The following is a 12403-nucleotide window of genomic DNA, read 5'->3' as shown; positions in this document are numbered from 1 at the left end:
ATGAGTGCATATCCATTGAGATAGGTGAAAAAGTCAATAACAAGGTACACTAGGTGGCAAAAGCAGCTTTGTGTTGGTCAAGCTTATGCTCCCTAGATAGGTTCTCTTCATCTTTGTGTGCAGAATGGCCTCCTGTGCACAGACCCTCCATTAAGAGGCTCAAGAGGTCGAAAGCTTCATTATAAGTGATGAAATAACTTTATTCAACCCCAAAGGTTAAAATGCATCCAAGCATTACATGCATCCAGCTTTAGGTCAGGGCCCTGCCCCAGGCATGGTGCCTTTCAGCAGGATTAAATTAAAGGCAGATTTGATCTGAAACATATTAACCTGTGTTAGAATTAGGAGTTGATTTTTTTAGGGAGTCCTTCTTTTAGTCTCTCTGTGTACTCTATTAGCGCTGATTGTTTCCACGTGCATGGCCCTGTGGCCTTTTTGGGATGCTTCCCACTGCCACCTTCTGCCCAATTCATCATGCAGAAAACCACAGACTTTCAGAGTTGGACTGGACCTTACTAGCCATCTAGCCCAACACACATACGGAGAATCTCCACTATAATATACGTAAGTGGCCATCTAGTCTGTGCTCGAAGACCCCCCCCCCCCCAAAGATGAGGAGTTGACAACCTCTCAAAGTGCCCCATTCTACTTTGGGACAGTTCTCATGCTTTGAAAGTTTTTCTTGGTTTCAAGGCTGATAACCTACAACTTCCACCCTAGTTTGTGGTGGGAGGGAGAACAAAATAAAACAAAATGAATTCTTCTTTTAAATGTGACCTTTCATGCTCTCTTTGTACCTTCTACTCCAAGCTACCTAGACAGAGTTCTTTCAATTGACTGTCGAAGGACATGATCATGAAGATGATATTGTGAAGTCAGGTAGGTGGTGTGCAAGGCTGGACTTAGAATCAGTAAAATATGAGTTCAAAGCTTACCTCAGACACATTTACTAGCTTTGCTACTCTAGACAAGTCATTAACTTCTCTTGTCCTTGGTTTCCTCATTTGTAAAATGGGGATAATTCTAGCATCTTCCTCACAGAATTATGGAGAAGATCAAATCTGATTTCTCATATAACATACTTTGCAGTGTTTACAGTGCTATAGAGATACTAGTTGTTCTGATTGTTTGACCTCAAAAACAATATGATCATGAACAAGTCATTTGATCCCCATGACCTCAGTTTCTTCATTTGTAAAATGGGGATAAAAACAGCACCTTTCTCCCAGAGTCATGAAGACTAAATATTTGTAAAGTGTTTTGTAATTTTTGAGTACTAGATAAATATTAGTGATGATGTATAATGGAGTGCTAGATGGTGCTCCAATCTGAGTCTTCCTCAACCTTCTGTTCCCAAGTCTGAGTTCCTCTGCTCCCTGCTGAAGAACTGCTATCTGTCCATCATGGTGTAGAAAGGGCAAGTTTTAGCATCAAGAAGATGTAGAGAAGGTGGGGCAGATGATCAAATGGCTTCCAAAGAAAAGAATGAGAGAAAGTAGAAGAATAAGAAGAAACAGGGTCTTAATGACTATGCTTCTGGAGAGATGTATCTTCATGAGCTACTTTTTAATTGTGCAATTATATGAAAGTAAAGAAATAGGAACAGAACTATTACCCCAATTCTAGACATGACCTTGACACTATGATCCCTTGTTTGCTTTTAGGAAATATCTAATTTAATTACACCAATCATTAATTACTTTTTAAATCTCCCAGTCCTTTGTTTGGAGTGTTGTATCATGGAGAGATATATAGCCTTCAAGCTAGAAAGATTGGGGTTCAAGGGACTCTTTAGCTGAATCTGTAATGCTGGAGTAATCATCTGAACACTCAATACCGAAGATAATTCTTTAAGACTCCCCACTGGATAGGAGATGCTGACTTGAATTGATACACTAATTCCACATTTGAATTCCATACTAATGAAATTCCTGATACAATCTCTATTGTTGTTCTCATTTCTACCTACAGTTCCAGTCTATGGGTAGTAAGTAGAAATAATTAATATGCATGTTTTTCCCAAAGAAATTAGAAAATTATAACAGAAAATGAATAAAGAACCTCAGTTTTATTCTTAGCCTTTTTTTAAAAGTAGGGGTTCTTCATTTCTAACACATTTCTAAAACCATAAAATAAAATTACAAAGAAAATCCATCATATGGAAATGCAGTTATCAAAACCTTTGTAGCAAAATCCAGGAGGGTGAGGACAATGCCTTGCTAAATTGGGGATTTCTCTGCATCTCATCATCATGTTTTTGGGTGGGAAAATTGGAATAAGACCTCTGGTTTCCTTGCTACAGGAACTCCACTTGTGGGAACTTCCTTTTCCAATTAGGGTCAGCAGCTGTTTTGTAATTGATGTTCTCAGTTGATTGGTGGTACTAATTGACATGCTCTGGGTCACATGGCTGGCATCAATCAGAAGTAAGATTGAAACCCATTTCTTGATTTTTTCTTTACCCATACTTCTTAGTAAATATGTAAGTTATCATCTATGAAATGGATTTTTCAGATTATTAGAAGATTTATTGTAGAGTTCCGGTAAATCAGGAGTTTTTAACTGTTTCAGTGACACATTCCCCTTGGGCAGTCTAGAGAAGCCTGTTGGGTCCAAATAATTGTTTTTAAATGCATAAAATAAAATGCATGAGATTTCAAAGGAAATCAATTATATTTCTATATGGTTATTAAAATATTTTTAAAAAGCAAATTCAGAGAAGCCAGGTTAAAAACCCATTCTGTAAATAGTGAGTTTTGCTAATATATATAAAACAGAATAGTTAGTTTCATTTTTATGTCTTATTTATGTTTTCTTATTTTGCCACTGTCAATTTCTAGAAACCTACTTTGTCCTAAATCAAAATAGTCTGTGTTGATTTTTCAAACTTCCATCTATACATAATATTAATAGAACAAATCTACTCTGTAAAAAGAGGTTTCATTTTGTATTGACCATAGAATAGAAGACCTAGGAAATGAGAGATGGACATGGAGATGGAAATAAAGCTAAAGATAAATAAATATAGATATAAATAATCATATAAACATATATAACTATGAGTTCATTTATATATTACATATATATACAGATAGGTATATAGAGAAGTATACCAATCAATATATCTATAGATAGATATAGATACCTGTATATGTATATTTATATTTGTAATACATATACACATATGTACATATATATTCAGATTATTCTTTATTCATTGATCCATTAATTATTATGCATTAATTCATTGCTCCATGAAATATCTATTGTGCTTATTACAATTCTCATTTAATCATAAAACATTGAAGCTTAGAAATATTCACTGACTTGCTTAATTAAGTTCATACAGCTAGTTCATGGCAGGAATGAAATTCAATTTTTGACTCTTTAGTTCTAGGTTCAACATCCTTTCCTTCATCCTGGGTTTTTTCTATAGCTTTTTGGAGGAAGCCCTGGGCACTGGTTTTAGCTGAAAGGGTAGTCAAGGATGTGAGGGGCAGAATTCTTGGCTTAATTGCCATTTTCAACCCTGTTTCTTTTTAAATTTTTATTGATTACTGCCAACTGACTAGGCATTCTTTCCATACCTTTCCTTCATCACAGAGATCAGGGAAGAATAACTCAGATAAGAGTTCTGACTTGGGCTTGTTCTTCTTTTCATTAACTAATTAATTATTTATTTTTAAAAATTAAGATTTTATTTGTTTTCACATTATATATAATAGTAGTATCTACCTATCATTTTTGTAAGGTTTTGAATTTTACAATTCCCCCCCTTTCCCTTCCCTTCCCCCCCCAGAAGGCTGTGTGATAGTCCCTTCATTGTTTCCATGCTATACATTGATAGAAATTGAATGTGTTATAAGAGTAAACATAAACCCCCCCCCCCACCCAAGAAGATGAGAAACCTCAAGAATAGAGAGAGAGAAGAAAACATATTTCAGTCTGTGTTCAGATTCCAATGGCTCTGTCTCTGGGGTGAGTTGCTTTCATTATCATAAATCCACCAGAGAAGTTGCTTCAATATTTTTCCCACAGTTGCCATTACTAGCTGTGTTTCCCTCCACTCTATACCTCCCTACCCTCATTTATTCTATTCTCTCTCTCCTTTCACCCTGGCCCTGTCCAAAAGTGTGTTGTATCTGAGTACCCTCTCCTTTGATCTTCCTTCTCTTCTATCACCCATTCCCTCCTTCCCTCCCCCCATTCCCCCTTATCCAGTTCCTTTCTTCTCATTTTTCTCTAGGGTAACAGATTTCCTCACCCTCTTAGTGCTTGTTCTTCTTAGGAAGGAGTAGCTGCATAAGAAGGTCTTTGACTCTTGGGGTGAAATATGCCCTTCTTAGAATAGTCTAGGTCTGTCCAAGATAGAGATTGTTCAAGGAGATAGAAAAAGTGTTTTAATCTTCCTTTCTCAACATTTCTTTCACTGAGCTGAGCCCTGATGGGCTCCAGATGTTTCTCTATGGCTTATCTTGCAAAGAGTGGAAAATGCAATAATAAAATAAAGTAAAAGCAACTCATAACTGATTATTTTACCATTTGGAGCTGGCATTTTCTTCAAGGTTTGAGAGGCAGAAATGTGCTAGTTCAAAAAGGAGGAGAGCGGGAGTCAGACAGTCCTGAACTCAAATCTAGCCACTCGATATATGTGATGTTTCCATCAACTAGAATGGAAGTTTCTTAAGGGCAGGGGTTAGTTTCGTTTATTTTGGTATCTCTGGTACCAAGAAAGTGCCTATGGACTTAATAGATGGTTGGGACATGCATGAATAGATTGGCCATGTGTATGCGTATATGTATACCTATGTTTGTGTGAATATAGTTTTATTTATTTATTATATATGTATATGCATGTTTGCATGTATGTATCCTCAGGAATTAGCATGGTTCCCATCATATAGTAAGAATTTAATAAATACCTGTTGACTGATTGGCATCAGTCAGTACTGACCACCACTGAGTCAACAAACATTTTGTAGAAATTTTGGCAAATATGTGCTGAGACTTTATTCTGACTTGGTCCCTTGCCATAGAGAAGGCAAACAATGGAAAGGTTCTTCAGGGAAGGTATTACTTAGCCTTTTTTCCAGTATCTGAAACTTATTAGCTACTTAAATGATTGTTGGATTGAATTGAATTTGTTGTCGCATTGCATCTGATAATCCACGGTACAGTGGATAAAGATGTGGCATCAGAATCAGAAAGACCTGAGTTCAGGTATGACTTGTTTATACACCGACTATGTGATCCTGAGTAACTCACTTAATCCTCAGTGACCCAGGCAATTATTTCACACTCTACTTTTCAGAGCAGAAGTCATCCTACATCAGTAGAGGGGACAGTCCCTTACCCAGTAAAATCACTAAACGAGAGAGGATCCCAGAGAAGGGCCAACTGGAGAATCTTTATGACATATGAAGATCATTTGGAGGATTGAGGATGTTTAACCTGGAGAAAAGAAAATTCTGTGGGGTTGAGATCAATTTCTTCAAATATTTGAAAGACTCTCCTGTCAAAGAAGGAATTGATGTGTATTTGACTTCAAATGGCAGAACCAGAAAGAGCACAAGATGTTGCTAGGAAGACAACATAGGTTGGGGGCCAAGGGGAACTCTCTCAACGCTGAGAAATTTCCCAAAGAGAACAAGGAGAGAGGGGATCCAAGAGCTTCTCTCTCAGAGTTTCTCAAGCAGTGACTGAGGGACTGTTCAGTGGGTTGGTTAGGGTGGGGGCTATTTTCAGACTTGGATTGGAATAGAAGATGATGAGAACCCTGCCAACTCTCAGATTCTTTGGTTCTTCAAATCACAGGGGCAGGTCATGTGTAGGCACGAATATGTATGATTATGTATGCATGCACATGCATGTGTATTACATGTTGTGCATGCACATATGAATATGTATATGAGTTTTTATGAGCATGTGTGTTAGTGTATGAGTGTGTATCTTGACTTGCCCTGATTTAAAAAGATAAATATAAACATCCTAGATTATTTAAATTCTCCCTTCATCTTGTCCAAAACAAATTTTCCTAGAGTAACACATGAGAGAAGGGATGGAAAAGCTGTGTTTTTTTTAAAAGTCATTGAATTTGATAATGTTGGTGGATCTTAATTGGTTTTTAGCTAAGGAGATGCCTTCCCTGGGGCTAGTTTAGAGAGGCAGCAGTATGCTTCAAGCAGGACATGAGTTTTAAATAAAATTCATTTATGACCCTCAATCCTTCTTTTATTTTTACTGCTAATGACATTTATAAATCTATAGAAAGGCGATATACTCCTAAAGAGCTGGAAATTTATAGCTATAGGTCTGAAATTGATTTCTCCCCCCTTCCCCCATCCCCTCCTCTTCCCCTACCATTTGATTTTCTTCAATCTTTTCTCTTCCTTCCTCTTTATCTATCTCTCCATCTCTGTCTGTCTTTCTGTTTCTGCCCTCTCTCTCCCCCTGTCTCCCCCTCCCCTTATCTCTCCACTCTTGCTAATAAATGGATCTGATGATAACATTCCTGCTCAAAAGGCTTCATGGCTTGTGATTACAAGAATTTAAAAATTAAAATAAAAGTTATGTCCTATTCAATAGGATGAATTTGAATAGACATTATGTCAATGGAAATATTAATTAGTCAATAGACGTTTATTAGATACCAGATACCTTATTGGCTACTGGGGACTCAAAGTCAAAAATAGAAAGCTTGCATTATCTGGAAGGTAGACAAAATAAATGAATATCAAATAAATTCTGAGTGTATATGAGGTAATTTTAGTGTGGGGAAGGCACTGGTGGCTGAGCCAACAGGAAAAACATAATTTTGGAGAAATATTTGAGCTGGGGTTTAAAGCAATCTAGGAATTCCAAGGCAAAAGTGAGGAAGGAGGGAATTCCAGACATAAGGTAGATAGAATGAAGGTACAATGGAGGGCGTTCTGGGTCTACAATAAGGAAGATCTGAGTACAAATCCAGCCTCAGACACTAGCTCTATGTTTGACTGAGAAAATCTCTTCATCTCTCTCAAAAGCTAGTTTTCTTCATTTATAAAATGGGCCTCATAATAACACCAACTTTCTGGAGTTGTTGTGAGGAGAAAATGGGAGAATATTTTAAAAAGCTTTGCAAACCCTAAAGAATTATATAAATGTTAGCGATGATGATGATGATGATGATGAATGTGCAATATCCTGTGCAAAGGAGATTGAATATTGAGAGGAAAGACGAGCAAGAATGTCAGTTTGACTAAAGTGAAGAGTATATGAAGAGGAATAAGACTAACAAGACTGAATAGGAGGGTTGGAGCCAGATTGACCAAGTCCCTAAATGGCAAATGGAGGCAAGAGTCAGTCATTGGAGTTTCTTTAGCTGGAAATAACCTATAGTCTGGCTTTTTGAGAAGGCCAATTAGGCAGCTGTGTGAGGGATAGATTGGGATGAGGAAATACTGGAGCCTAGGAGGGGGGGGTTATTATGAGGGCCTGACCTTCGGTGGTGGCTGTGGGATGGGAGGAAAGGGCATGTCTGTGAGAATTCTTGAGGAGTGGAATTGAGAAGACTCACTTTTGAGTAACTGATTGCTTATGAAGAAAACTGACAAATCAAGGATGTTTGGAGAAGTGTTGTTTTACACTTGTGAAGTTGATTTTTTTGAACCCCAAAACAAGATGGCTAGAAAAGTTATTTTTTTTCTGAAAAGAAAGAGATGGGGGATTTAGTGGCCTAAATATCAATCCCCACTTACATTGGGATTTGACATTCAAGAAAGCTAATGCAAACTTAGTTGGCATTCAGAGAGAGAGAGAGAGAGAGAGAGAGAGAGAGAGAGAGAGAGAGAGAGAGATTGCCCTATAGTAGGGAAGTGAATTTATGTTCCATTTTATTTTTCCTTATAATATTTGGTGTTTATTCTGGGTACCACAATTTAGGACCTGAGTTGGAGAGGAGGATGATCAGGAAGCTACAAGTTCTTGAGATTCATCATAGGTTGAAACTATCCAATTAACAAGAATTTATTAAAGTTTTCCCATGTGCCAGGCTTTGTGCTAAGAATCAGAGAGACAAAACAACCTATCCTCAAGAAGCTCACATCTAATGGGGGTGGTGGTGGAGATTTTGCTAGCAAGGATGCATGCATGCTCAAGATATATACAGGACAAATGGAACCTAGTCTTTGGAGAAGGTCTCAAGAGACCAGGAAAACCTCCAAATAGAAGAAAAGGAGTTAGCAATATTTAGATGGCAGAAGAGAAGACAAAGCACTATGATTTAACAGAAATCTTGGCCACAAGGGTGGAACGAGGAGCAATGAGATGGGGGGTGTAGAGGGCCATATAGGTTTGCCATTAGGAAAATGTTCTTAATCACCAGAGCTTTCCAAAAGTTGACTGGGCTGCCTTGACTGTTAGGGGATTTCTTTCTGCACTGCCACTTCCTGAAGGTCTTTAAGCTGAATGAAACCTCAAAGGAGATAATCACATTCTTGGTGAACTCTGAGAAATGGAGGCTCCTTCCTGTCTCAAGCAGAAATCCAAACTCCTAAGTTTGGTCTTCATAAGCCCTCACATTGTGTGTTCAACTCACTTTAGTAGTTCAATGTCATGAAATATATTTTCTCCATCAACTGAGCAAAAAATCAACCAAGAAGCATTTATTTAACAGGCCCTGTGATGTCCAGGAATGCAAAGAGGCAAAAACCAGTCCTTGTTTTCCAGGAGCTCCCTCTAATGGGGAAGATAACAAGCAAACAACTGCCCCATACACTGCCGATTTCAAACAGGATTATCCCACCCTGGAGTGGTCATTGAGGCCATCTCACATGAGTTGCATGCACTCTTTCTACATTACTATCTATTGAGATCCTTCAGGTCCTAACACAGTTGTGCCTCTCCTAATAAAGCCCTCCCTCTTCCTACCAACTGAAGGTGATCCCTCCCTCTTCAGAATCCTCTTAACCTGAAATCCTCAGATTTTTGCCTTCCCTTCAGCCAATCTACCTGCTTGAGTATATGTCCTTACTGTTTTAGTAGAACCTATATTCATTGAGGATAATTACTATATTGTTTTTCATCTTTGGATCCTCACTACCTTGAATATTGTCTAGGATTTCCAGTGTCGTGTTGTATTCTTGAGGTATTAAACCATCCTTGGTGGGTATGCTGCCCCACACCATATGCAAATATAATTGACAAATCTTTGATAAAATAAATTAAAAAGCAGTGAAACGTAGATAATATTACATTTTGAAGCTAAGTCAAGTTGTTGCATACTGGGATCCTACAGGTTGGTGGCCCTGTCATGATTGACACTACTACTGTCTCTCTCCACACTCTTCATGGTCACAAATGGTCACATTTGCTCTTCCTCATCCACAATGATCCCCATTTACCACCTAAATGCCTTTAACCTGACAGACTCCATTGTTGGGAATGTTCATTCTCCTTCTTAATCTCAGATGCTTAGTTTTCCTGGGTCCCTTGAAGACTCAAATCAAACTTAGTCTTTCTTTAGGAGACCACTGCAGGTCCCCACAGCTCCTTCTGCCTTTTATCTGAGGGAAACTTCAATCCACTCTCCATTTATAGTTTAACTACCAATTTCTATACAGGCATTCTCCCCGATTAAAGGGTGAACTCCTTGGAGTCAAGGACTAATGGATTTGATTTTTGAGGGGTTTTTGGCCTATCTCCCCTAAACTCAGTAGATGTCTGCCAGGTGAGGGGGTGGGGGCCTAAATGCCTGTTAATTGGTTGATTAAACACAGGTGCTCAAATTCTTGCTTGAACTAGGACTCTGGATCTCTTGCTCTATTTCTTGTCTTCTCTCTTCACTGAACTTTTCCTTCTATATTTTTTATCTCTCAGTTTTTTTTGTCTCTTCTTTGTCTATGTGTGCCTATATTTCTGTCTATATTTGCCTCTTTTTATCTCTTTTTATCAGTCACTGTGCTTCTATCTCTTTCTGCCTCTGCCTTTCTGTCTCTGTCTCTCTCTGTCTTTATCTCTGTCACTTTATTGATTTCTGTCTCTCTCTCTGTCTCTGTCTGCCTCTGCCTCTCTGTGTCTCTGTCTCTCTCTTTTCTCTCACTGTCTCTCTGTCTCTGTCTTTCTCTCTGTCTCTGTCTCTCTCTGACTCTGTATCTATATCTCTGTCTCTGTTTGTTGCTCTCTGTTCCTCTGTCAGTCTCTGTCTTTTTGTCTGTCTGTCTCCATCTTCCTCTGTCTTTCTGTCTCTATCTCTCTGTCTCTATCATTTCTTCCTCCTCCCTTTTCTCTCTGTCTCTCATGATCTCTGTCTCTCTTACTATATCAGGGAACGCTAATAGAAATATCATCATGTGGATGGACCACCGGGCAGCCAGTCAAGTAGAAAGAATAAACAGAAGCAGACACCGAGTCCTGAACTTTGTCGGTGGGGTGATGTCTGTGGAGATGCAGCCTCCTAAACTTCTCTGGCTAAAGGAGGTAAGTACCCAGAATGGGAGTTTGAGATAAGAGAGGGGCCCAATCAAACCTAGCTCACTTTGTATTGCAAGTCAAAGCTTTGCCTTTGTGAACCTCAAAATCCTTCCCCCTGCCTCATCTCATTTGAATTCAAGTTTCTGAGTCTGACATGATTTGGTATTCTTAAATCAGAACATTTTCTGGTAGCTTTTAAAAAATTTCCATGGAATCCTTTTTTTTTGTGAAGTGTACAGCAAGGGATGCTAGTTTAATGGATTCCATTAGAGATGGATGAATGAGAAAAGTTTAGTCCTTGAGAAGCCCAACAGCCTTGGACATCCCTAGGTGGTCTAGAGAACTGATGATCAGTGCCTGGTGTGATTCATGTCCCAGCTATAAAGGATTGGGATTTCAATGACTCCATCAGCCCAAGGGAAAAAAAGAAGACAACACCACAACTTGGTGCACTGGGAGGAACTCTGGTGTCCAAAGGGCTTGGATTTTAATCTCAGCTTTGCCCATGTTTACTATGCAAGTTATTATATCACTCAACCCCTCAATTTCCTCTTCTGAAAAATCTGTGTGTCGGTGGAGTGGAAGAGAAGAGAGGGGGCATTTATAAGGGAAGGGTTGAGACAATTGGATATAAACTAGATAGATTTGAAACTGGAAAGGACCCAGGTTCAAGTCCTGTCCCTAACACTTTATAGTTGTATGACCATAGACAAGTCACTTGCCCTCTCAGAAACTTGCCTATAAAATGGTGATTCTAATTACTTGTATAAGATTTTGATGAGATAACATACTTGTAATGTCCATAAAGCATTTGCAGCTTCTAAGGTTTTATTATATAAATGTAAGCTGCAATAAGATCATATTTAAAGTCTCTCTCAACTTAAAAAAATAATTCTGTATTGAGTCTTCAGTTATTTGGGATGAGAAATGTGACTTCATTAAACTCTAGCATCCAGAGTGTCTCAATATCTAGTCACTTGGCCATATACTAACTTGTACAAGGTCTAGTGTCTTCCCAAGTCAAGACTGGGTCCCCTAGCTGATCTCTAGATTGACTGGGGCTCTCCTTCATCTAAGACCCTGCAATCTTAAAGGTGTCTATTAACAGTCAAGTTCCCAGGGAAGATCATCTCCCCCTCCCTTCCCTCTATTTTCATCCCTTCTCCCTTCTCTTTTCTCCCCAGTACACAGAAGCACAGGACATGGTCCCTGGCTTTAAGGTTCTTCTGATTTACCAGGGGTAACAAATGATCATCTATAAGTCACCTTGCTAACTTACTGACTTTCCAGTTCAGAGATTGTAGTCTACAGATTAAATGTGGGGGTTGAAGTCAAGTGTACCTGGATTCTAATCCTACCTCTGCCACTCAGAAGCTATGGGACCCTTAACCTCACTGGGTCTCAAACAACCCCCTATGATTTTTGTGCTACAGTTAAAAATGGTCTGCTATCAGTTTAGGTGGAGGAAGTTCCCCACCCTGACAAAATATTTGTACTGTCTGCCTCATGAGATGGAAGGAGAGAACTTTGTAAATTGTCAAAGCTCTTGTCTAAATATGTTCTAATTATCTCAAACCCTCCCTGTTACATCCTTATGTCAACATTTTCCCAGGATCTCCATAATTGAATAAGATGCTAAACATGTCCTCATTGTATATGATCCTCAAAGGAGATTTGTAGCTTCCCTGAAATTAATATGTGAACTTAATAGGATCCAGATTTCCTCTGAATCTTATAAATAAGGATCTTCTGCCTGCTGACTTCCTACTCAACTCAACTGATCTCTTCAGGCAATATCCCTTGCTTTCCCCAGATGCATTAAAAGTTTCCCCCCTGCCCCCCAGGACCTGGACAGTATTTTAACTGTATTTTCCTGTACTTGCCACATGTTGTATTATGATTTTTGGTGTATCCATTCGACCCTTGTGCTAGCCCATATATAGGGACCTTTAGG

The 12403-nt window shown here is 38.7% G+C and overlaps 1 protein-coding gene across 6 annotated transcripts in view; it reads left to right on the top strand.

Annotated features, from left to right (window-relative positions):
- FGGY (FGGY carbohydrate kinase domain containing) overlaps positions 1-12403 on the top strand; it is a 529413-nt gene that overhangs the window by 27305 nt on the left and 489705 nt on the right. For all 6 annotated transcript variants that reach the window (XM_074221311.1, XM_074221308.1, XM_074221306.1 and 3 more), the window contains one exon: positions 10304-10455. In XM_074221311.1, the coding sequence (XP_074077412.1) occupies positions 10327-10455 (129 nt within the window). In that variant the 5' untranslated portion in view covers positions 10304-10326. The remainder of the gene's footprint in view (positions 1-10303; positions 10456-12403) is intronic.

The sequence above is a fragment of the Macrotis lagotis genome, chromosome 2 (genome assembly GCF_037893015.1).
Source record: "Macrotis lagotis isolate mMagLag1 chromosome 2, bilby.v1.9.chrom.fasta, whole genome shotgun sequence".
Classification (NCBI taxonomy): domain Eukaryota; kingdom Metazoa; phylum Chordata; class Mammalia; order Peramelemorphia; family Peramelidae; genus Macrotis; species Macrotis lagotis.
Note: the sequence above shows the minus strand (reverse complement) of the source record. Positions and strands in the feature narration are given on the sequence as shown.